General features: G+C 52.4%; 1 protein-coding gene across 2 annotated transcripts in view; it reads right to left on the bottom strand.

Annotated features, from left to right (window-relative positions):
* Positions 1–1,334: 1,334 nt before the first annotated feature.
* The window catches only part of NRTN (neurturin), a 76,289-nt gene continuing 52,171 nt past the window's right edge, over positions 1,335–25,452 (bottom strand). Inside the window, exons 1-3 of one of the 2 annotated variants that reach the window (XM_074939721.1) lie at positions 14,063–14,196; positions 13,139–13,373; positions 1,335–2,768 (exon numbers count right to left, since the gene is read on the bottom strand). In XM_074939721.1, coding sequence (XP_074795822.1) covers positions 2,320–2,768; positions 13,139–13,373; positions 14,063–14,086 — 708 coding nt within the window. In that variant the 5' untranslated portion in view covers positions 14,087–14,196 and the 3' untranslated portion in view covers positions 1,335–2,319. Of the gene's footprint in view, positions 2,769–13,138; positions 13,374–14,062; positions 14,197–25,452 lie in introns of those variants that run through there. The other variant, XM_074939722.1, reaches the window with a different exon arrangement.

The raw sequence follows: 25,452 nt of genomic DNA, 5'->3' as shown, positions 1-25,452 counted from the left end.
ATGACCTTGAAGTGTAGACAAGGCCAAAGGGCTTGGCTACACTTGCGAGTTACAGAGCAATAAAGGAGCCCTGGACGCCCTAGCTCACTACCCGTCTGCACTGGCAAGGCACATAGAGCGCTCTGACTCCGCGGCTACAGCGCTGCTGGTACTCCACCTCGGCGCGTGGAATAACGTTTGCTGCGCCCCCGCTGGAGCGCCATGGTGCCAGCGTGAACGAGGTGTTGAATTACTGCGCTCTGATTGACCGTCCCATAATCCTCTTAAGTCAAGTGGCCACTTTTGTCATTGTTTTGAACTCGCTGTAGGAATGCGGATATGCCCTTTCAAAGCTCCGTTTCTGACAGCCGGCTGCTTATCTGCTCTGGGACAAAGGAACCATTACTGAGGAATGCTGCTTGCTTTGAGCGAGTGAGAGAGAGAGGCGGGGGGTGGGAGGTCTGCTGCTGTCTGAACTTACAAGACAGCATGCTGACATGCTCTCAGCCCCCCCAAAACCCACTCTCTCCCCCCCCACATACACACAAAACACTCCCTGTCACACTCCACCCCCCATTTGAAAAGCACGTTGCAGCCACTTGCATGCTGGGATAGCTTCCACAATGCACTGCTCTCTGTGGCGTTGCAAGAGTTGCTAATGTGGCCATGCCAGTGCGCTTCCATCTGAGAGTGTAAACACTCGGCAGCGTTTTCCCTGCTGCAGTCTCCGAAGGCGGCTTTTGCTCCCAGCCCTCTACAACTGCAAGTGTAGCCATGCCCTGAGACTCCTTTGCAAACCCAGGTCTTAGGCCAGGTCTACACTACACGCTTACTTCGGTACAACGTCACCACTCAGGGATGTGAAAAATCCACAGTCCTGAGCAACGTGGTTATACTGACAACCCTCTGTGTAGACAGGGATGGCTGCTGTCTCTCGCAGTGGTGGAATTATTAAGCCAGCAGGAGAGCTCTCTGTCGTCCGCTGAGAGCGTCTTCACCGGAAGCGCGATAGCTGCAAGTTTGTAGTGTAGAGCTGGAGCACGGGCACCAGTAACTCTATTGCCGTGTCCCTGCAAAGCTAGTCCCAGGAGGGGCACGGTGGTTTATTTCAGCAAGCTAGAAGGCCTGCCAGATGGAAAGCAAAGGAGGTGCTCAAAGCAGTAGAAACATGGGAAATTATGGCTTCTTTCTCAACCATCACATTTCCTGACTGCCTCAGTGCCGCATCCTGAATGTCAATATGACGGATGCGTAAAGTTGAGATGTTCAAGGCTGCCTAGGAAATCAGAACACCCAGTTCCTATTAAAAAATTAAGGCAGCTTTGAAATTCTCATCAGCCCCATGTTCCCACGCCAATCCTCTTCCTCCCCCTCTCTCTGGTTAAAACCACCAACTGGACAGTTTGTTAAGATCACTATCCTGGCCCAGGGAAGCATCCAATAGTTGTCCATTGACCTCAGTAGAAAGTTGGCAGAATGGCTGTGAAGGAATGATAGTATTCTGCGATTGCCACCAATATTTATCTCTCTCTCTCTATATATATTCCTGTATATTTACAGAGCATGAATATACTGCATGTCTACAATAAAATAAGGGTAAGATATGATCTTAGGATATAAAAGAATATTTCTTGACCGCTCAGTCATTTATCTGCACCCAAAAAGGTTCCATCCACGTGAACTCCATGCCCTGGTGCAATTCTCTTTAGGCCGCAATCCGTCTCGGAGGGGAGCCTCTGAGAAGAGGCCTCAGTTTTCGTAGGACTAGGAATGCCAATCTGACTCCGCCTTTCCAACTGGATTGCAGTTCCAGAGCTGGCCGCCCAAATGCATCCAAAGACAAGGGCGACTGGCACCTTTTGGACTCAAAATACTTGGCCAGCAAAGCTTTCCTGCTAAACCCCTTCGTGAGAGCAATAAAATAAAAGCCCATGTGGATGCCAGGCTGGTGGTGAGACTGATGCCGGCATCCCTGAGGAAATCAGCAGGTGTTTCCTCCTACCTCTCCATTCCCCAGCTCCTCCTTCTTAGAGCATCCCAACGCTCAGGGGCACCGGGCTGGCGGGGGGAGCGCGGAGGCTCCTGTCGAAGTGTCGAAAGGCCCCTCGATCTCTCTCAAAACACAACCCGGCATCAAGAGTTTCCCTGTTGCCCCTAGAGTCCAACCACAGGACTGAGGTAGACTTGGAAACAGTTGCCTTCTTGACTCTCTCGGAGCCTGGGTCCCCTCTTAGTTCCCTTCACTCTCGGAACGCAGCAATGTCCCTTTAGGCCCTCGCCCTCTTGGCTTTTGGGCGCTGCCTTCCAGACATCAGCCTTCCCAGGTTCCCTTTCCCCACTTCACACGCAGCCACATTCCTTGGCCGACAGCTCGTTGACGGTGTAGTAGCGGTTGTAAGTGTCCAGGAAGGAGACGTCGTCGTCGTACGCGAGAGGCCTGCAGCAAGGCCGGGCTCTCACCTTCTCCTTTCTGATCTTCTTCTTGAGCCTCATGTTCTTCAGGGAGAGGTCGTAGTTCCTGACGGCTGTCTCGCACGTGCCACTGCAGTAACGGAACAGCACGATCTCGTCTGACTCGTAGCCCAGGCCCAGCTCGCTGACGCTCACCTCCAGCTCCTTCAGGGCACAGGGTTTGTGGCGGGCCCGGGCTCGCTTCATGCGGGTGCCAGGCTTGGGGAAGAGCGGCAGCTCATGCCCCCCGGAGTTCATGGACTGGCTGTACCTCTCGACCAGCGTGGAGATCAGCTGCCGGATTTCACCCTCCGTGTAGCTTTCAAACAAGTTACTGTCTGCAACAGAACAGGGACAGGGGTTAGCGAGCCAGGCAGCGGGGAAGGGCAAGCACAAGCCCCGGGAGCTAGCCACCCAGATCTCAATGGAGTCTGGCCACCGAACTCCTTTAGACTCCGTTGAAAATCCCAGCCCCAAATATTTCTACGGATTGTGGGTAAACTTTGAAAAAATGCTTAAGTGACTTAGAAACCTAAGTCCCATTTACTTACAATGGGACTTAAGCGCCTAAATCACATAGGTCCCCCCCATCTTCATGTCCCCAGGCTGCACGCACAAGCAGGAAAGAGCCTGTAAAAGGGAAAGGAGAAAGTGATGGGCGTTAGGAAATCAAGGCTCCAATCATTTGCGAAGCCCCTCTGAAACGTTGACTACGTTCTACCCAAATCTAAGCTTCCGTTCAAGTCAGCAAATTACCTGCCGAGCATTTCCCCTTGCGAAGCAATTGGCCTGCACAATGAAACAGGTGCGCTCCTGCTTGGTTAACCCGCCTTGCGGAAAACTGGCCCCAGACAAACTCCAGCACCATCAAAGGCTGACATTCACCCCTCTCCTCCACCCTGCTGGCTCCTTAGAGGTCAGATGGGCCGGCTTTATTTAGCAGAGCAGAGGCCTTATCTACACTAGGGCTGAAAAAAAATCACCAGTTCAAGTATTGTGGTTTAAGCACCAGTGCAAGTGGGGTTTGGGCCCTGCCTATTGTACAGTTTAACCCAGGGAAGCCAGAACCCTGACCTTCATGGCGATTGTTCTGATGGTCTAGTACGGGCCCCTGCACAACACAGGCCAGAGACCCTCCCACAGCAAGCCCTGCACTGAGCCCCCCGCCTGTCATTGAACTGGGGCATATCCTTCAGAATGAGGCGCCCGCTTGAGAAAGGTGCTCCTGGGTCCAGTGTAGCCAGAGCCTGAGTGTGTTCTAAACCAGTTTACAACACCACGGTGCATCTAGCCCGGTTGGACGGGAGGGGGGGCATCCGCCCCTTTCGTGGGGCTGCAGGCGGACAGAGCGAACCCGATTCATGCAGGAAAAGCAGCTGCAAAGCGATGACTTTCAGATGCCACCAGCCTGATGCCCTGGAGCCGGCTAGTGCCCCAGTCCACTTGCTTCCTACTGAAGTTCTTCCTAAGGGGTGAACGAATTCATCCCAGGAGAGGCCACCGGCACCTTGGCCTCTCTAACACATGTTGAGCAATTAACCTGAAGCTCGGTATTTATGGGGACCACGGCTTTTGTGGAGACTGAGCTTTCGGATGTGTACAACCTCTCCGAATGCCTGCAAACAACGGCATGCCCAGAGCGGCTTACGACACGTACAGGCCCCCGGGGCGGGAGTGGGTTTGGGGGGATGCACATTCTAATGACTGGTCTCAATCAGCCAATAGCAGAAGCCCTTTGGAAAAGGGCCCGGCGCCACTCATCCCATTGGCCTGTGGGGGTGAAAGGGATGAAAAGCCAGCAGAGCTGTGCAAGAGGTTATGGAAGTCAGCTGCTCGGTGTCAGCTTTGGCCCCCTCACCTTCCCAGTCCCTGGTGCGGGGGGAGCGGGTTCACTGGGGCCAGGATCCATAGGTGGGGAAATGCTTTTCCTGGCCCCGTCCCCACTAGCAGCCCCCCCCGAGAATACAAGGCAGCACGAATTAAGGGCCCGTTCTCCCCCCCCGAGGGTTGGTTGCAGAGGCAGGGTCCTCCAGCTCTGGGAGTCACCCTGCTAGGCAGCCAGAAGCCAGCGCATCAACGAATGCCCTGTATGCCGATTCACCACCCCAGGCAGTCAGCTCGAGCTCATTGATCCACTGGATTGGGTGGGGCAGAACCCCCTTTCCATGGCCACGGGGTCCCTCTATGTAAAATGGGTGAGAGAGTTAAAAAAAAAATACAAGAATGAGTCAGGACTGAAGCGTCTTATTGAAACAGGATGAAAAATCGTTCAACCTCAGAGTGAGAGGCTTTAACGACAGCTTTCCAATTCAGCCTAAGGAGCCAAGCTGGCTCCAGGTGGCACAGATGCTCTTGGCTTGGAGGATGTGGCCAGGGTCCAAGAGACAGGAATGCTCTAGGTGAGGCTGCCTTAGGCCTTGTCTACACTTGAAAGGATTGGCTGGTTGACCTATACCAGTGACGCACCCTCCTCCCCGCCTCACCCCCTCAGCCAACTCCCAGTGCAGATGCAGCTTATACGTCCTAGCATTTCCAAAGCGACCTCACTTTGGGTTGTGTTTCCATGGCTTTCCTTAAGCTAAGCACCATGTGGTTGGGTAGGTGTTTGGGCAGGAGACCTCCAGATGCTTTGGCCAATGCAATTTCCCTTTGAGTTAATATTGGCCAGCGTGGGGCTTGCTTTTATAGGACATGTGAACAGGGGCGGTGAAGCCCTCCCAAAAGTGAGGGGGTGGGGCCAGGGGCCCCTGTCTTCTCTGTGGACCCGCCCATGCCCCTCCTCTTCCCCCTCCCCGAGGCTCCACCCCCGGCCAAGCCAGAAGCCAAAGCGGGGCCGGGGAGCCTGGGTGGGCTCCTCCACCTGCCCGAGGTGGGGGGTGGGGCTGAGAGCAGCCCCCAGCCCATGTCCCCACCCCCTGGACTGCCTCCAAGGCAGGTGGAGGGTTCCCACAGCGGCCCAGGCTCCCCGGCCAGGCTCCAGCTGCCAGCCTGGCCAGGGCCTTGGGGGGAAGAGGCGGCCTATCCATTTTCAACAAGTGGGAGCGCCGTGACCCTCTGGCCCCCCCTGTTCCGGTGCCGCTGCATGTGAAACTCCAGTCCTGACCACTCGTGGCAGTTTCTGTAAGAATTAGGGATGAGTTAACCCTGGCATCCAATTCCAGTTCAGGCAATTACATTCCGTTTAGCGAAATTCCCTCTGCAGTTTCACTTGAATACAACAGTTTGGATTGGGTCTTGATCTGCTAGGTGATGTAGCTGGGTGGGCATAACCAGCTGCGGTGTCCTAACCCAGAAGCAGCTACGTTTCAAGGGTGGGTGACCTAATCTCGGTGTCAGTTAATTAATGAATGCCTGCAATCTGTGATCGTCAGGTGAAAGACACATTAGAAATTCCAAGCATTCTCGTGGGGCCAGTTCCTGGTTTTATTCAGTCCTTACTCGCTTTGATTTGAGCAGGAGTAAAAACTTAGTAAGGCCGTCGGGGTTTGGCCCACTGTTGCTACTGGCAGTAAAATATTCTAATTCTTCTACCGATCAGAGAATGCCACAGTCCCATGTTATTTAAACATCAGAACTATTTGTTTCAGCTCCGGTTGACTTGAGTCCACGTGCAGTAGAATTGGTCAGGAAATGGTTTTCCCAATCTGCAAAAAGTAGATTTCAAACATTTTGGGGATGAAACGGAGACCTTCAGAACCGTTTTTGGAAAACCCCAGCATGCAAGACCCATTCCACAACACCCTGTGGTTAGGTGCTCACCTAGGATGTGAGAGAACCCCGTTCAAGTCCCCACTCTGCCTGATTCGGAGTAAGGCCCTGCACCTGTCTCACGGCCCGCATGAATGCCCTAACCCCTGGGCTAGGGTCTGTTCTGGGACTGTGCACTGGTTGTCTATTTCAGTTACATGCTAGACCTGAGGAAACCATCTAGATAAAGGAGCATTTTCCAAAGAAAAATCATTATCAAAAAATGCCTGACCAGCTCTAATCTACAGGTTATTTCTAGGATTTGGAAAAGGAAATTTACTTTTTTGTGGACTAGTAACACTGGAGTGGGCATGCATGTTTACATGCACATGGGTGTTTTTACATTACATTACACATACTGCTCCAAATTTGCCAACCTGAAACCCATGTTGCTAGAGAAGATTCTTTTCACGGGGCACCCTCTCCTCCCAACACCACACTGCATAGTTACACAGCTGTATGCCCTGCGAGGAAGGGACTCCAGGGATGGCTGGTGGGCCACAGGCAGATCACAGTTTGAAGCTGCTGTGAACCCAAGGCCCCACACACTAGCATGGATACCTCTGAAGAGCCAGGGAGGTCCAGCTGTCCTGCAAGCTAGGACCTGTTTGAGACGCCACTTTAGTAGATGCCAGCACTCGAGCATGGATGAGCCCGATGCAGGGGATGGATCCTCAGACAAGTGTGCAAATTCATTCCCCATTACCGCGATGGCGCTCACAACTGAGCAGGACATGACTATCAACTTTTCATTAGTTTACTCGCACTAGGAGAGGTAGTGGCACTAGGAAGAGAGGTCGGGCTGTTATCTGCTGTTCGTGCCCCTCCAGAGTTAGGCGAGGGGATGGGTGTGTGTGGAGCGGTTTGTTTACGTACCCGGGGATGCCCCTTGAATCCTGCTGAGAGATTGCAATGAAACTTTCATGGAAGTCCTCTGCAATCCTCTCCCAAAGGTCTCCAGGCATGGCAGCCTTATTTCTTCCTCTGTGGTAGGACACATTCCCACGCCACTCAGCAATTACTGCCAGGGGGCCTGCCAAAGCAAACGGGCTAGCAGCCTATGGGCCCGGGCGGCTTTGGGACGCCAGCAACAGCTGTGGGAGGGGAAGGGACTTCTGAATCTTAACTTCCGCTTTCCATCATGACTCTACTGTCCACGGTACCTCTGTGCGTTTCATCTGTAGCTGATGCCGTTGCGGCCTTGAGGGGTTCTCCCTCCACACCTGAGTCAGAGAAGGAGAAAGAAGAGGACCCAGGTTGACCTGTTCAGTGAGATTCTTCAAGCCAATGTTGCATCAGACCAGGAACAGAGGGGTGGCAAATGAGTATAGCAGAGTGCATGTAGAAGGAAAGAACGGACAGGAGAAATGCGCAGGAGGCCCAGCAGGAAAAGGAGAGGGAGATGCACCAGGACATAATGGGTCTTCTCCAGCAGCAAACGCAGCGGCTGCAGCTGCTTGTGGACTGACAGGTTCAAAAATCCCAGGCTCACCTTGGAGAACTCCATGGTCCCTGCTCCCGACACCCTGCGACATTCCATGTGGCATCAGGAGCCACATCCCTACCTTACCCCTCTACACAGGGGGACGTGAAGAAAAACCACAGCTTCACCTACGCTGACCTGGGAGAGCCATGGTTGATGTACGTGTAGCTAAAATGGACATGAACGTTCCTTCCCTTTCCTTAAGCTGTGTTCCAAAAAAAGAAAGTCCCTCCTTGTAGCTTTCTGAACAGTCCTGTCTCCTTAGACATGTAGGCATCATGCACCTTCCCTGACTAGTCAACACTGATGTCAGTGAAGCATCCCGGGTGATCCACCAGCTCTTTCATAACCATAGGAAAACAGCCCTTTCTGATGATGTGGTCTGTGGCAAGGGGGTCTGGTGCCAAAATAGGGATTTGCGTCCCGTCTAGTGATCCATTCGATAACCTCATTGCTGCAAATCCATCCCTTATGTCCTGCACATTGCTGAGAGTCACAGTCCTGCGTAGCAGAAGATGGCCCTGCACATCTGCATGACAACCACCCCCCCAGTGGATTTTCCAACTCCAAAATGATTTCCCACTGACTGGTAGCAATCTGCCGGGGCAAGTTCCCACAGCACGATGGCCGCTCACGTCTCCACTGTCAGCTCCGCTCTCACATTTGTGTCCCTGGACTGGAGGGCTGGGGCGAGTCGGTGCACAGATCCAGGAATGTGGCTTGGAGCATCCGAAAGCTCTGCAGCCGTGGCTCATCATCCCACGCCTGCATTACGATGAGATCCCACCAGTCACTGGTTGTAGCTACTCTGTGAATGCCACCAAAAACCTCGACTTCGTTCTCGCTGTGTTCCACAGCAATCCGCCCTTCAGGAATCATGTTCCCCGTGACTCCTCTCATAGCTCTCAAATATTGGAGGCTCACCAGTCCTGTGCTTGTCCTGGGGGCTTTCGCCTTTCCTGGGGTTTTTCACCTTCCTCTGCAGCACGGGGCATGGGTCACTTGCAGGTTTAAACTAGTGTCAATGGTGGATTCTCTGTAACTCGAGGTCTTTAAATCATGATTTGGGGACTTCAGTAACTCAGCCAGAGGTTAGGGGTCTGACATGGGAGGGGGTGGGTGCGTTTCTTTGGCCTGCAACATGCAGGAGGTCAGACTAGATGATCACGATGATCCCCTTCTAGCCTTAAAGTCTACACGTCTAACTCTCATGGCAATAGTCCAGAGGTGTTCAGAGCAGAGGTGACGGACAGCAACAAGTCCCACGCTGGTTTGTGGGATTTTCTGAATAGGCGTGAAAATTATGGGATCTAGACAGCATTATGGGGTGGAGAAAGTTGCATGATGGGACCTTGACGCTGCGGTCCCAGTCACCCCTGCACCACCTGTTTCTGCCCCACCATTGCACTGGATGGTGGTGAGTTGCACCCTGGGATACCTGCATGGTGCACGCACTGGGCATCGACACAAGCACTCCTGGTGAGCACACACAGTGCCGACACAAGGAGCCAAATGTTTGTGCATAAGCGATATACTCACTTGAGTTGGCAAAAGTTTGTAGCGTAGACATGCCCTGAGGTAACTACGAAACAGAGACAGTTACAGGCTTAATCGGAGGCAATTAACTTGTTATGGTGGAGATTGTTGACACTCGGGGCAGGGATTAGGCTAATGAAGTCGTCAGCTCAATACAGGAAGAGCGAGAATTGGCAGGAAGTAAGAGGGGAGCTCCGAGACTGGGCTGGGCGGGATGGGGAACGCTGGGTGGAAGGTTCCTCCTGTACTATGTCCTGAAATGCTGGGAATCTAGAGATTACAGATACACGTGGGGAAAAGAAACAGACTGTGTGTATATTGTGAATAAGAGACCGCACAAACGGGCCAGGCCCACGGCACACCGGGTAGCTGAGGGAGCAGCCCATGACAGAGGCCTAAGCAAATCGCTGGGTGCTCTCGTTCACCCTGGCTGAGACGTAGCCAGGGCGGGCAGGGATGTTCTACTGAATGATGATCTTCCGCTGCTGAGCCACAAGGAAAAGGCTCCTTTAAAGGAATGTTGTCCCCTCACCCCCATCCCACCTTCCTGCTCCTTGGTTTGAAAAGATCGGGTCAATATCTCTTCCAAGCTAACTCCAATCCCGCTCCAGGGTTCTGCTGGAACGCCTCCTGGTCTCCACGCCCCTCACTTTGTCTTGTTTATTTTCCTACCAGACTTTCACAGCTTGCAGCAGCTCAGGCCGCCCCTCACTGCATGACACTTAAAGTGCATGCTTAAAAAAAAAAAAAAATCAAACATTGGGTGAATAAATAAAATGAACTCCCGTTGCGTTCATGACTTCCAGATGCCTTGCACACAGCCACGTCGGAGACGCTGGGAGGAATCACGGCTTCCTCCAGCGAGAGGGGAACGGGCAAGCTTGTGCTGCAGTGAACGGATCGGGCACAGCGTGCTCCCGCTCGTGCAGGGGTCACAAGCAATCAAAGCATGGGGAAGAGGGCAGGAAGCAAAGAGATGTGGCACCAATCTATGGGGACCACAGCGCTTGGGTCTTGGGCAGCTGAACTGTCGCTATAAAGGGCCCGGTTCTGATCTAATCAGCCGGGTAAAGCGGGAATGACTCTGCTGGAATCAAAGGAGATGATTCCAATCTCACTCCAGTGTCACACCGGCGTAACTCAACATAAGTCAAAGGCGTGACCCCTGATTTGTACAGCTATAAGTGGGAGGAAAAACTGGCCCATAGGAGTTAAACTGATGTGAGTTCAGATCAGACCCAAAAGCTCTAACACCATTAAAGCCAGCTGTCACTCTGGATCAAACTATACACTATAACAAGTCTTGGCTATTCTGCCCTCAGTGCGAACTCTCAGGGCCTGACTCTCATCTTACTTCAATAAAATCACAACCTAATCCTCAGAGCAGACGGCATCTAACCCTTCCAGACACAGACCTCAATTCAGAGCTGGGGTGTAAGAAGCAAGAAGAAGGCATAAAGGACAGCAAAAAGTTGTATCTGTGACCCAAAGGTTATCGCCCCAGCAAACTTCATGACCCTGCTCCAAAGCATGGACACGCCAGAACTCTGCAAAGAAACAGCTGAAAAGTCTCTTTAATGTTACCAACACGATCTGACTTTCCTTTTGCCTCAAGCTTGGAAAGGGCTGAATCATTTTCAGTGAAACTGACCAAAGCAATTCATCCAGGTGCAGAGAGCAAGAATGGAATATTTCAGCCACAACGGTTAAAGTCTGGCAAAGTTATAACCAGCGGAAACCAGGGGCTGTCTGATAATGGGATGTACGAGGCCACCCTTGACTCTCAGCGTTGCCACTAACTTTCTATTTTTACTTTTGTTTCCTTTAGCACCTTTCAGCCAGGCTCTCAACCATTCGTGGACCTGCACAGACCCCTGTGAGAGACACACACAGAGAACACAGCAAGGCTTCCCCTCACGTCTGGGCCAAACTTAGTGTAGAAACCCACACCTGACTGTCCTCCTTCAAGGTTGGATATTAGGGAATACTATTTCACTAGGAGGGTGGTGAAGCACTGGAATGGGTTCCCTAGGGAGGTGGTGGAATCTCTATCCTTACAGGTTTTTAAGGCCTGGCTTGACAAAGCCCTGGCTGGGATGATTTAGTTGGGGATTGGTCCTGCTTTGAGCAGGGGGTTGGACTAGATACCTCCTGAGGTCTCTTCCAACCCTAATCTTCTATGTTTCTAAATCCCTCCTTAAATCTCTACTTGACTGCGAAACCTATATAAAACTTTACAACGGCCAGGCTGCTGACGTGCTGAGACACTGCCCATCGTGACCAACCCTGTCTCATTGTTTCCTTGTGCTACCCCATCTGTCTGTATCCCTCTGTTGTCTCTTGTCTTAGACTGCGAACGCTCTGGGGCACAGAGGGTCTTTTTGTTCTGTGTCTGTGCAGCGCCTGGCACAATGCAGTTGTGGGGCATGATTAGGACGCCTTTAGGTGCTAGAGTAATACAACAAATAATATTTTCATCGGCAGAGTCAGGAGCTGACCCAGATCTCCTGACTCGCAATCCCCTGCTCTCACCACCAGGCCGTACTCCCTGTCAGTGAACCCACCTAGAATTCAGTGAGGACCTAGCAACCTCAGCCTGAACAGAAAGTGGTAAACACCAGAGGTCAGAACCAGAATTTCATTGCTCCTCCGAAGGGCAGCAGCCATCTCACAAACACCATCCCGGGGCACTGGCTCACCACCTTCTGTGCAATGCCCTACCAGCATGTCAGTGCTCCTGGAAAGACCATCTCTCTAAGTACCCACCAACTCTGACTATGCTTTAGGGAGCAGAGCACAGCTGGTTACAGCTGCAGGCCCACAGCCCCGGGTCTAAAGAGAGTGGGCTGGTTTTGATCATGTTTTTAATCGCATGCTGTCCATCGTATGCGGAATAAGCAAAACCACATGCTGTCACACCATGGATAAGGAGGCCTCGGGTAAAGCAAAAGAGGAACAAAACCCCTTGTCTGGAGGGGTCAGTCTTGGATGAGCAGAGGACACAATGATCCCTGCAGCTTAATTAGCTTGAGAACCTAGTAGTGGCCCAGCTCAGACACTCAGGGTCTGTCCACACTGCAATGGAAGCCCTGGGTTAGGAGAACTTGAGTTAACAGGTCCTGGGTTTGTTAACCTAGGACTTGAGCATCTACACCCACTTGTAACCCAAGGTTAGGAATTGTTGAACCCCGGGTCCCAAGTTGGGGCGCCAGCGTCTACGCTACATTATGCAGATATGAATCCAACCAGCCATATCCCAGACTTCCTAGCACCCTCCCAAAATGTGCCTGCTCGAGCCTGTTGTTCGTGATGCAGTGTGAGAAAACTTGACGGTCCAGATGACAGAGTAAGTCAGCTTGTGGGACAGGATACAGCAGAACCTCAGCGTTAGGAACACCAGAGTTACAAACTGACCAGTCAGCCGCCCACCTCATTTGGAACCAGAAGTGCACAATCAGACAGCAGCAGAGACCAAAACAAAAGCAAATACAGTACAGTGCCGTGTTAAAGGGAAACGCCTAAAAAAGATAAAGGGAAAGCAGCATTTTTCTCCTGCCCAGTAAAGTTCCAAAGCTGAATTAAGTCACGGTTCAGCTGAAAACTTTTGAAAGAACCATCCTAACGTTTTGTTCCGAGTTACGAACCGCCTCCATTCCCGCGGCGTTCGTAACTCTGAAGTTCTACTCTCTCTTTGGAGGACTCAGAGCACGTCTACACTGCAAAGCAACGGGGCTTGAACCCTGGGTCTCGGCTTGACTCAGGCTCAGACCCTCCAGGGTATGTCTACGCTGCAACAAAAACCCATGGCATAGCCGTAGCTCTCCGTTACCCCACCCGCTCCATGTATACCAGGGCCTGGGGAAGAAACGCTCTCCCCCAGCAGTGCCAGCAGCGAGATGGCTCTGAGCAGATGGAGTCAAGGCAAAGCATGCTATAGCTTACATTGAGAGATCAGCGGGTCACGGCGCTCCAGGGCTCGCGGGGATCTCCGCTGACCTACAGGCAAGGCAGAAGAGGAGGCTGACCTTGACGGCGAGGAAGGGAAGGGGCTGTATTTCCGGCTTCTGTTGAGCATGTCTCTACAAACTAAAATGGACAACATGGAACTGAGGAGCATCGAGGCAATGGCTGCAAACTTCCATACCTTCATCTTAGACCAAGTCAGAACATTGAAACTCTGCAAAACAGGCAAAACAAATATCCTTATTACAAAGCCTCTGCCCCCGGCCCCCATCATCTCCCCGCGGACAGGTCCCCAGTAATAACGGTCGTGCCGTGGGCTGCTGAGAAACCTTCCCTGGGAATCTCAGAGCAATCACACGCATTCCTTCGATTGGACTCTCCCACTCCCTTGGGTCAGTATCATCCTCATCCCTATTTTATAATGGGAAACTGAGGCACAGAGAGGGGAAGTGACTCGCCCAGAGCCCAGCAGTGAGTCAGAACCCAGGCGTCCTGATTCGCAGCCCCATGCTCTCAACGACGGACCTCACTTGTGCCATCACTTTCCCATCATGGCTGCTCCGTTTGTGGGACAGAGGACATTTACAGAGAATCAGCTCTGAGGAGCAGATTGTACCAGGCACTAGCAAGGGCAGACAGGGGAAGTAGGGCACACGCATGCACGTATGTGCCCTGGGAATGGGTGGGGACCAGGACACAGGCGCTGCTCAGCTGCCCAGTGCGAGAAGGCTGTGCAGAGGTGGTGCAATGCACAGGCTTTCTGTGTGCCAGGTGACCCCCTCCTCACCCCAACCAGCAGAATCGCCTGGATGCTGGAGGAACCTCAGCTGCACCTTTCAAAAGGCAGGAGATCTCCCTGGTGCTCCCCCAGAGGAATTCTGGATAAGGCGAGAAGGATTCTACCTGGGATTGCAGGTGATGGATCATTTCCCATTGCGGGCAATGCACAGTCTAGTCTGATCAGTTTAAATCCATTTAAAAAAAATAGAACCAGGGGCCAGCATGTTTCTCCTCCAGATAAATATCCATAATTCTGCACTCAGCCCAGCCAGAGCAGCAAGGATGCGAGTGCTGAGTAGGATTGCTAAATCTAAGCACTACCTCCGGAACAAGATGGGTCTAGAAGCTGCTGCCAACAACCACCCACAGAAGCAATTCGCACTTCGCTTCTTTTCCAAAGACCTTTTGCCTGATCCTTCCTTTGCACTGCGCCTTGGGGAGTCACTTCCTCCAGTGCAAAGCAAATGCCATTCTGAGCCATTCACGCCCACTTTGCCCTGATAGCAATGGTGACACAAGGTGCCCCTGGAGTCTAATGAAAAGAGAAAGTCTTCCGAGCCCGGCCCCTTTACAGCAGTGACTAGAGCTGGGCAGGAAATGATTTTCCCCTAGAAGGAGAGTTTTTGAGACATCAAAAAAATTCCCCAGCCCGAATTGGGAAGAAGAGTCAAAATCTCAAAAATTTTGGAGAACTGAAAATCCCCCTCCCCCCTCCCCCCCCCAAAAAAAAATTGGTTTAGGTCAATTAGAAGATTTTATTTATGTAATTTTGGAACATTTCGTTTTGATAGTTTTGAAACATTTTGTTTTCAACCTTTTTTTCTTTTTTCAAACCTCTCGCTAGTCTGAGTGTCTTCAAATTTCAGGATGAAAACCGGTTTCAACTCAAACAACCGGACCTTTGCATGTCAAAAATGTGGACGTGGGACATTTTGACAGTGTCAGAACACTTTTTCCCAGTAATTCCTCAGGTCAGGAAATTTGGCAAAATCAACCCTGTTTCGCCAACGGTTTTGGTCTCAACAAATTGACCTTTTTCAGCCAAAAACAGCTTGTTGAAAAATTCCAGACTTAGCCTTGGTCTACACAACAGAGAATGACTCTGGTATAACTATGTCACTCAGGGGTGTGAATAATCCACCCCCCTCACCGACGTAGTTACACCGACCTAAGCGCCAGTATGGACAGCACGAGGTTGGCAGGAGAACTTCTCCCACCAGCCTCTTGCAGAAGTGGATTAACTTCGCCAATGGGAGAGCTCTCTCCCGCCGGCGTAGAGTATCTTCACTGAAGTACAACAGTGGCGCACCTGCCTGGGTGCAGAGTTTTAAGTGTAAACCTGCCCTTACACAAGTTATGCTGCTCTTTATTCTTTGCCCGGCAAAAACAGCTCAGCTAAGGGAAAGTCAGCTGGAATCTGTTCTTCCTCGGGCCCTGTCAAGAGAATGGTTTACAAAGTTCCAAGCAGTCACACCTGTGCAAACTCCCTGAGGACATTTGGGTTCCGCAGAGTCACGGCGGGCCTACGTTTCAAAGCAGGGGAAGCCCATGGGTAACAGACGGCCTAATTTGACACACCAACCATTTGTTAGTGGTGTTGATGCGTGAGAAGGAAAGAACCTCAGGGTGTGTCTGCATTGCAATTAGAAACCTGCGGCCGGCCGGCCCATGTCAGCTGACTCAAGCTCAAGCTAAGAAGCTGTTAAATTGTGATGTAGACACTCAGGCTTGGGCTGCAACCCACAGTAGGGACCCTTACAGAGGGGGTGCAAGCAGCGCACGTCCTGATTAGAACCGGGAGATATTTTGGAGGCAACTTTTTGGGGTGAAAAACGCAGCGAAACCTTTCACAAATCGGTTAGAACAACAAACAAAAAATAATTCCAAAGAGTTTGAAACGGTTCAGCGTTCTCTCAACGAAGTGCTTTGATTTGCTGGTGTGAAATGACTTGGTCGCAAACTGTCCTTTAATCACACTGTGTATTTTTTTAAAAATGCAAAAGCGTTTCAAAGCGGTCACAATAAAACCATTCTGATTTTCTCAAACTGAAACATTTTGTTCGACCCGAGACTTTTTTTATGTTGGACTTTTTCAAGCTGCTGAAAAATTGCAAACATTTTCGGTTTTTTGGCCTGATCCAAAATGAATTCCCCTCCCCCGCCATTTTTTGGAACATCCAATAAACTGCAAAATCTATTATTCGCCCCACTCTCATTTTGACCTGGTAGGCGCTTACCTGCTCTTTGCACTGGGGTAATTGACAAGGAACAGAGGAAAAGTCACAGGAGTCTTGGAGAGATGACACACAGCCCTACAATATCGTTTTTTACCATCCTTTTCAGAGCCGTTCCACAATTGAATGCATTCATTTCAAAGGGAAAATGCGAAGTTTCCAGATATCCTGGCCAGGGGAGGGATAGCTCAGTGGTTTGAGCATTGGCCTGCTAACACCCAGGGTTGTGAGTTCAATCCTTGAGGGGGCCATTTAGGGATCTGGGGCAAAATCTGGGGATTGGTCCTGCTTTGAGTTGGACTAGATGACCTCCTGAGGCCCCTTCCAACCCTGAGATTCTATGATATGCCACATTCCAGCTGGCAAATGCCCTGCACCCTGTTCTCCAGCTAGTGGAGATTCTTGCGTTCGTTACCAACAATTCTTAATAACCAAGTCACAATTATGGGCCAAATCGTACAGTCCTCACATGGGCCTGATTTTCATTGACCCTAACTCCCCTTTACACCTGACAGCGAAAGGGGCCTGAATAGTGAGTGTAAATGTAACAGGTCCAGAGCCAGGCCTTCTTATATGGCTATGGGCCTTTGCATCAATGAGAATCAGATCCACTGAGTTTAATAGGAGTGTTGCCTACACAAAGTCTACACAAACCACAGGAAGTTGGCCCAATAATACCAATAAATTATATATTGGGCACCCCGTGCCAACCCACAAGGTCTCCGAGCACCTAGCCTGCAGTAATAGGACTCATTAAAAAGCCACAGAGCCAATAAACTATCGAGAGAGCAGAAACGAACGCCGCTCCCCTGAGCTGGCCTCCTGCCCTCCGCCCACGCCCCGCCACACACGCGGCCGCCACCCAGAGCCAATCCTCCCCCACAGCAATGGCAAGCTAGTGCCGAACCCAGACCTCTCTTCAGCCTGGCTCGGGAAAGAGGCGGACTCCAGGGTCCGGGCATATGCCGAGAGGGAGAGAGTCAGCAGCTCTACCCCGTCTGATCAGAGCTGCCATTCCGGGGCACAGAACAGGGCTGGGAAGGGGCGTACTACGCCTTTAAAGGACAGCCTGGCGCTCACAGCAAGAACTGCCTGAATCGAATCAAGGAGGCTGCCTCCTCTGCCCTCGGACTGACCTGTTTATACAGGGAGAGGGAGCCGAGCTGGAGAGAGAGGACGAGAAGCCATCCAGGTTGCCCCAAGCGGCACTCTCTCCCCGCCAGGCTGTTCTGGCTGCGAGCTCCTGGCAGGCCTCCGTGGGGCAGCACACCCGCTCACGGGCGCAGGCCAGGCCGACGGCACTGAGCGTCCTGAAAAGCGACTGGAAAGGCGGCTCTGCATCGATCGTCTCCCAGCGACCCCAGAGCCCAGCAGGGCTCAGCTGACAAGTACAGAGCGGTTTGGCTGACATGCCACATGAAGTCTTAGGGCACGTCTACACTATCAAATTAAGTCGACCTATGTTAGGTCATGTCCACACTAACCTCCGCCTGTCAGGGCCGTGCGTGCTCACCAGGAGCGCTTCCGCTCACTTAAGAGGGGCAGTGTGGGGGGCTGAGAGCCAGCTGGGAGCCCAGCTGCCACCCGGACACTCAGCTCCGCGTGGCGCTCCCTGCCAGGAATCTGACTACCCCCCGGGGCTCCCGGCAGGGACCGGGGAATGGAGAGCCCGGGCGGTGGCTGGGCTCACGGCTGGAGTCCCCCACCTGCCCTAGGGTGACCGCCCCAGCTGTGAGCCGAGCTCGGGGTTCACGGCAGGGATCCGACCAACTTCATGGTTCCGGCAGGGCCACGTGACCTCGTCACAACTTACAACTTAAAGCGGCGCAGAAAACACCCGCAGCTCAGCGGGGCAGGACTAACCGGGATCAGAGGCGCCAACTTCTTCTGGCCCCGGCGGGTTCTTGACCCGCCCTCTGCCCCTGGCCCCACCCCGAGTCCACCCCTGCCCCGTCCCCATTCCAACCCCTTCCCCAAAGTCCCCGCCCCAACTCCGCTCCCTCCCTGCCCCTATTCGACTCCTTCTCCAAATCCCAGCCCCTGCCCCACCTCTTCCCCACCTCCTCGCCTGAGCGCGCCACATTCCCGCTCCTGCCCCTTCCCTCCCAGAGCTTGCTACAGCTCTTTGGCGGGGAGGAGCGAGGACGCGGCGCGCTGGGAGGAGATGGAGGCATGGCGGGGGGGCGGGGGGGGGCGCTTGGCTGCCGGTGGGTGCAGAGCACCCACTAATTTTTCCCCGTGGGTGCTCCAGCCCCGGAGCACCCACGGACTCGGCGCCTATGACCAGGATGGCAGGGAAACGGTGTTCATGCTGGAGTCGTGAGCCAGTTCCTCTGCGGAGGTGCTGCCCAGCGACAGCACTGAGGTGTGGATACGATGGGGACTGAAGCGATGTCGGCCAGCAGAGAGCATCTGATTTCGTGCTAGTGCCAGTTATCTGGGCCAGGGGCACACTCTGGAGGCTGCCAAGTCCACCCCAGATCCCCAGGAGTGAGGACCCAGCTCCCACTAGGATTACCACAGCCGCTGCCTTCTCCCGGGCCTCCCCGGTGTCATGGCCCGCATGCTTAGCCTAGAGAAGAGATGCATGAGGGGCCACCTGCTGACACTTGCCATGGATGGTCTAGGTTCACTTAGTCCGGCTTCTGTCCAGGGCACTGGACTAGTTGACCTCTCGAGGTCCCTTCCAGCCCTGCGGTTCTATGAGGCTACATGTCCCTCCGTATCTGCCTGGCATCTCTTCAGCTGCAGCCTCCAGAATCCCCCCCATCTTCGCTGTCGTTCTAATCCCATCACCTCCCTCTGGCTTTCCAAGGCCTTCCCTGCTTCTGCCTCCCCCAAGCCCTCCCCGGGCACTGCACCTCGGTCACCCACCACGCTCCGGCTCAGACTCTGCGCTCTGCCAATTCCACCCCAGTCCCCTCCACGCTCCTTCTGCAGCCAGCACCTCCAGGTCCCCCCAACGAGCCAGTGGCAGAAGCAGGAACAGAGTCTGATGTCCTGTCTATCTGCTGACGGCTATATACTGCCTCTCACCCTGGTATCTAGGCATACACTGTAGATTCCTCTGTCCTGAACACTGGCCCTCAAGAAGTACTCTGGGGTGGGGTCTACACTGCAATGTAAAGCCTGTGGCTGGTCCATGCTAGCTGACTCCGGCTAAGGGGCTCGGGGGCTGTTTTACTGAGGGGTAGTTGTTTGGGCTCAGGCTGGAGCGTCCCAGAGCTCAGGCTGGTGCCTGAGCCCAAATATCGACACCACAATTAAACAGCCCTGCCAAGCCTGAGTCAGCTGGCCCGGGCCAGCCGCGGGTGTCTAATTGCAGTGTAAACACACCCTAAGAGTGTGAAGGGGTAAGTTCTGTGGGGCTCCCGACCCCTGAAAATGTCCTCCCTGCTCAGTACACCTTCCCACTCCTCCTTCTTTTCAAAACCCCAGCTTGCCCCACCATCCCGCAGACAGTGACCCTGCCGGGTATTCCCCTTACACGTCTTTCCAACGATCATGTAAAACAAAACAAAGCAAACAACTAGGAATGAATAAACTGCTCACTGTTTCAGCCCAAGGCATCCCATGCCAACTCTCCATGCATGTCTCCAGCCTCCCTGCTTCTTGTCTTCCCCAGCATCGTGCGGACCGGGGTAGATTGAAAGCTCTCGGGTACAAGGATCACACCTTTCTCTCCTCGGAGAAGGGCGTAGCACATTGCGGTGCTGGACCCAAGTGCTGATCAGTAGCAAACCCGGTCATTTCCACCCCGCATTAGCCCCTGTCCAACAAAGCACTTGACTTTAGGAGGAGTCCTGTGTCAAGTGGCTGCTTCTGTGCTTTTTTTGGAGCGGGGCAAAATTTGCACAAGCGCCTCAGTGATTTAGGAACCTCCGCCCCATTTTCAAAAGCGACAAACATTTAGGCGCCTCAGACCCGAGACCATTCAGCGTGACGTAGATGCCTCAGGGAGGAAAGGCAATGTTTTCAAAAGGGATTTGGAGCCGGAGGAGAGAAGGCTTTGTGTGTCTACACTCCAGTGTAGATGCTCATTACCGTGACGGGAGGGGTTCTCCCGTTGCTGTAGTTCGTTCACCTCCCTTGGGACAGAAGAATTATTCTGTCAACCTAGCGCTGTCTACACTGGGGGTTAGTTCGGCATAACTGTGTCGCCCAAGGGTGTGGGTTTTTCGGCGTAGGGATGCAGGGACTTAGGCTCTTTTGAAAATGCTCCCTGTGCGGATGTTAATGTCCAGCTGGCTCTTTCTAAGCGAGCCGCTTCTCCGGCTGTTGCCCCCGCCGCTCACGCTCACCCCCGGGAGATCGTTTCACAGCATCTGGCCCTGCGATGCCTTCTTGTGGGTCTTCCGCGTGTCTCCCCAAACCGTGGGATTTCACGTTAATTACCGTGGCTATCTGCCCCTCCTCCCTTCAACCACCAGGCCCTGGGGCACCTGGCAACTTGCTAACTTCTCTCCCGCTTGCCTTGTTCTCGCCGTCTCCAGCCGGACCCAATGAAACCAAGGAACGTGATTATCCTTGCTCCGGAGGCCGGAGTCGGTTGATTATAAATGTTAGCTGACCTGAAGTGCCCGTCCCCCCTTTTAGGTTGGATTCAGAACACCAAGTGCCCCATGCGCCCTCTGCTGGCTCAGCAGGAGACTCAGCCCTGCAAAGTGGAGCCAGGTGACCTTTTTTTTTGCAGCGAATAGAAATTTGGCTGAAAAAATGCATTTTTGGGAGGCTCCAAAACTACTTATAGATTTGGGTCAGATTCAACAGACAGTTTATACAGCTGCAAGGCTGGTTTGATTTGGTGGCATATTTCACGCCCACTCTACAATCTGCTTGCATGGATGCAAATGAGTGCCCAATGGGTAGGGCAACTAAGAATTAGTCCTTAAGCAGAAGCAGCAGACCCGGGAGGGGGCGGGGCGGGCGAGACCGATCTAGATCTCTACTCCCCCCAACATCTTACGGAGGTGAGAGCAGAATGGGACCCAGCGATGTCCTGAACATGTGCTGGGGGTGAGGAGCGACAAGAGTTGGACCCGGAGGAAGGCTGGAGCAGCCACTGCAGTGCATAATATCAGGCCAGCCACTGGGGAGCAGGTAGGACTCCCCTGACCAGCCTGGTACTGCTCTCCAGGTCCTAGCGCAGACGCCCAGCCCCGGAGAGGGGCAGGACCATGTGCACCAGCTGCTTGAGTGGAGTAGGGGACAGGACAGGGCACTGTCAGCTGGGCGGGGGTCAGATGGGCATCAACACGCAGGGCACCAGCCACTGAGGAACTGCCATGGGAACGGCAGGAGAAACTACCGGGAAACCCCTTCCCAGCTTGGAGCTGGCTCTGCTCTCCTCCGGTCTCTAGCTCCCCTTGCTCCTCCTCCTATCCCACTGACCCACGGCCTTACGTTCTGTGGATCCTGTACCATCAGGGGGATGGAACAGCTTCCGTCTGAGGAGAGATTAGAAAGACTGGGACTGTCCAGCTCAGAAATGAGATGGAGGGGGGATAGGATAGTGGTCTATAAAATCACGAGGGGAAACTGAATAAGGAAGCGTTAGTTACTCCTTCACAGAGCACAAGAACCAGGGATCACCCAATGAAATTAACAGGCAGCAGGTTTGAAACAAACAGAAGGAAGTATTTCTTCACACAACGCAGAGTCATCCTGGGAGCTCGTTGCCAGGGGATGTTGTGGAGGCCAAAAGTCTGACTTGGTTCAAAAAAGAGCTAGATACGTTCTGGGAGGAAAGGTCCACCCATGGCTATTAGCCAAAATAGTTAGGGCTGCAACCCCATGCTCTGGGTGTCCATAAACCTCTGACTGCCAGAAGCTGGGAGCGGATGACAGGGATGGATCACTCAATAATTGTCGTCTGAAGCACCTGGCACTAGCCACTGGCAATGGCAGAACACAGGGCTAGGTGGCCCAGCGGTCTGACTTAGCTTGGCCATTCAATTCCCTGTCCAGGCAGGTTTTCATAAAGCCTGTGATTTCCTCCCTGTTCCTTTCAGCTCCTTGCAAACTCCAAACACGTCTCCATTTTAAACAAATTCTCCAATCTAGAGCCACAGCAACAGAAAAGGAACATTTGCCAAGTGGGAAAAAAGTGAGTTTAACCGGGGAAAGAAATGTTTATTGTAAAATGGAACATGACAGATTCTTCTTTCATGTTACCACAGTAAATAATGAAAATGGAGCTAGGAAGCTGCTATTTGCCAATACCACTTTATATTACAGGATGTAAATAATGACATGTTAACTAAGACAGTAATTATATGCCCTGCAGGTTACAGGATAATTGTCTAACCCAGCCAGAGTCTAAATATTTTAAATGGACTGTAAACAAAGCCAAGTTAGAAAAAAGGATAGTTTAGCCATATAAGGAGGTGAGATTGTTAAAGACACCCAGGTTAGCTGTGTATGGACCTGATCTGGCTGGCAACAATAGTGAAATTCGCATCCGTGCACAGGGATAGCGCAAGGATTCTACAGATCACATAGGACCCACTTAAGTCCTATTTCGAGAGCTTAGTAAGTAAGTGGTGTATAAGGCTAGTGTGGGTTCTCTGCACAAAGTTTGTATTACAACAGCAGCTGTAGTCCCCAGCTGAGATCCAGGCTCCACCGTGCTACACACTGTAAGAAACAGTTCCTGTCCCAAAGAGCCGACAATCTCACTAGACAAGGCAGAGCACAGGGTGGGAGAAAGGAAGGTTTATTCTCCCCATTTTACAGAGAGGCAAATTTCGCCCAGCACGACTATCAAATCCGCCCTGGCGAGCGGTCACACCTGATTTCGAGCGGCAAGCTCCTAGAGGAAGGGAGCAGAAACGCACCCTGTGACCTGCGAGTCCGGTCCAAACAGCTGGAACGAGGAACCCCCCATGCAATGAATTGCCCGAGGGCTCAGGTTCACAGGAAGGATTCAGCTAATAGCTTAGAAGAACAAAAGATGGAGCAAATTGCTGTATATTCTTGGACAGACAATTCACTGCTTCTCCCCTCCCCAAAAAAGAGAAAGGGGTGAAATTCAGCACATACCACGGGCCATGCTCAAGAACGCTTTTAATTCCTTATTGTAAGTAGCATTACAGTAGAAACTAGAGGCCCCAACCAAGATCAGAACCCATTACGCTAGGCCCTGTACGTACCTCTTGTAAGAGACAGAGCCCACAATTTAAATGGACAAAGGATGGGAAGGGGAAACAACTTGCCCAGTGCCAATTAGGTCAGGGGCAGAGCTGGGCCCTTTACCCAGCTCTCCTGATTCACAGTCCAGGGCACCTAACCACTACCCCCCCAACCCCCGGTGCCTCACTTGCTCCACTTTCATCTGAGGCTCTCAAAGCACTTTGACAACTGAAAAAGCATCACAACACTCCCTGTGAGGCAGAGAGGCATTATTAACCCCAGTCTACAGATGGGGTAAACTGAGGCCTAGAGGGACGCATGACTTTCTCCGAGACCACAAGGGCGTACATGGCACATTCCAGAGCAGAATCCATTTCTCCTGCCTTTTAGGCTTGTGCCGTCACTATAGGAACATCTTTCCTCTCCCATCGGTCGAGACCCCAGACTGCCCTGGGGAATGGCGTTTCAGAGATGAAGGACCTCAATTTCAACTGTGCTCTCCAGCGGCTGCAGTGCAGACTCGCCGTCATCTGTACCTCAAGCGGCAGACAGCCTGGGCTTGTAGGTTACAGGTCTGGGTCCCCGCTGTGGTGTGGGGCTGGCACTGCTGCCAACGACTAAAAGCTCCGTTCTTAGCGCTGAAAAGCGGCGAGTGCATTTGACCCGCAGCGGTGGGATGTAAGTGACAAGGTGGCTGCTCAGCTGTCTAGTTACCAGTCCCCGTGGCTGCCCCAACTGGAACAAAACAGCTTGCGACCTAGCAACGGTACCAAACCCACGTATGGCAGGGAAAATACAAAATTACCAGGTAAATCAGGCATAAAAGTGGGGAGCCAAGCCTAGAACCCCCGGTCCTTCGCATCAAAACGCAGGCCTCTGCCCTTGAGGTAACGGAGAGCTCCTTCAGCTCACTTTTGTGGTAGGGCTAAGCTGCAGCCACTAGAGGGCAGCGTGGCAACCACTCATTCACACAAAGCTAGTGCATCACACAATCGCCTCTTGGCGTCTACAGCCAGACTAATAACCTAAACCTTGGCAGGAGAGAAATGAAACGTCACTTCAGCACAGTGTTCAGGGGAAGGGCTGCTGGATGCCTATGTCTGAGACAGTCAACACAGAGTGGCAGTAGGGGGTACTGGTTAGAGCGGGGCCGCTGCGTCAAGAGATGCATGTTCTACTCCCAGCTGTTTTTACTGCGTGGCCTCGGGAAAGGCCCCTCAGGAGACCTGGGGTCAATTCCCTGCTCTAGCCCAGACTAGATGTGGGGCAAGTCGCTTTGGGCTGAGAGCTGTGTCTCATTGCTCCGGCTGCACGGTGGGGATGACAGCATTGCCCTACTACACAGGGGTGTTGCGGGGGTTAATATAGGAAAGATTATGAGGGGCTGACATGCTACAGTTAAGAACATAAGATCGGCCATACTAGGTCAGACCAAAGGTCCATCTAGCCCAGTATCCTGTCTTCCGGGCCAGGTGCCCCAGAGGGAATGAACAAAACAGAGAAATTATCGAGTGATCCATCTGCTGTTTCTAGTCCCAGCTGCTGACTGTCAGAGGTTATGGGATGCCCAGAGCATGAGGTTGCATCCCTGACCATCCTGGCTAATAGCCATTGACTGACCTATCCTCCACAAACTTATCTAGCTCTTTTTTGGACCCGGTTATAGTTTTGGCCTTCACAACATCCCCTGGCAATGAGTTCCACAGGTTGACTGTGTGTTGTGTGAAGAAGTACTTCCTTTTGTTTGTTTTAAACTTGACGCCTATTAATCTCATTGGGTGATCCCTGGTTCTTGTGTTATATGAAGGGGAAAATAACACTTCCTTATTCACTTTCTCCACACCAGTCATGATTTTATAGACCTCTCTCATATCCCCCCCTTAGTTGTCTCTCTTCTAAGCTGAAAAGTCCCACTCTTTTTAATCTCGCCTCATATGGAAGCTGTTCCATACCCCAAATCATTTTTGATGCCCTTCTCTGCAACTTTTCCAGTTCTAATATATCTCTTTTTGCGATTGGGGCAAGTGCAAATACACGCAGTATTCAAGGTGTGGATGTACCATGGATTTATATAGTGGCATTATGATATTTTCTGTCTTATTAGCTATCCCTTTCCAAACGGTCCCTAAAATTCTGTTCGATTTTTTG

The sequence above is a fragment of the Natator depressus genome, chromosome 25 (genome assembly GCF_965152275.1).
Source record: "Natator depressus isolate rNatDep1 chromosome 25, rNatDep2.hap1, whole genome shotgun sequence".
In the NCBI taxonomy this organism is placed as follows: Eukaryota; Metazoa; Chordata; order Testudines; family Cheloniidae; genus Natator; species Natator depressus.
The sequence above is the reverse complement of the archived record's forward strand: the minus strand, read 5'-3'. Positions and strand labels throughout refer to the sequence as shown.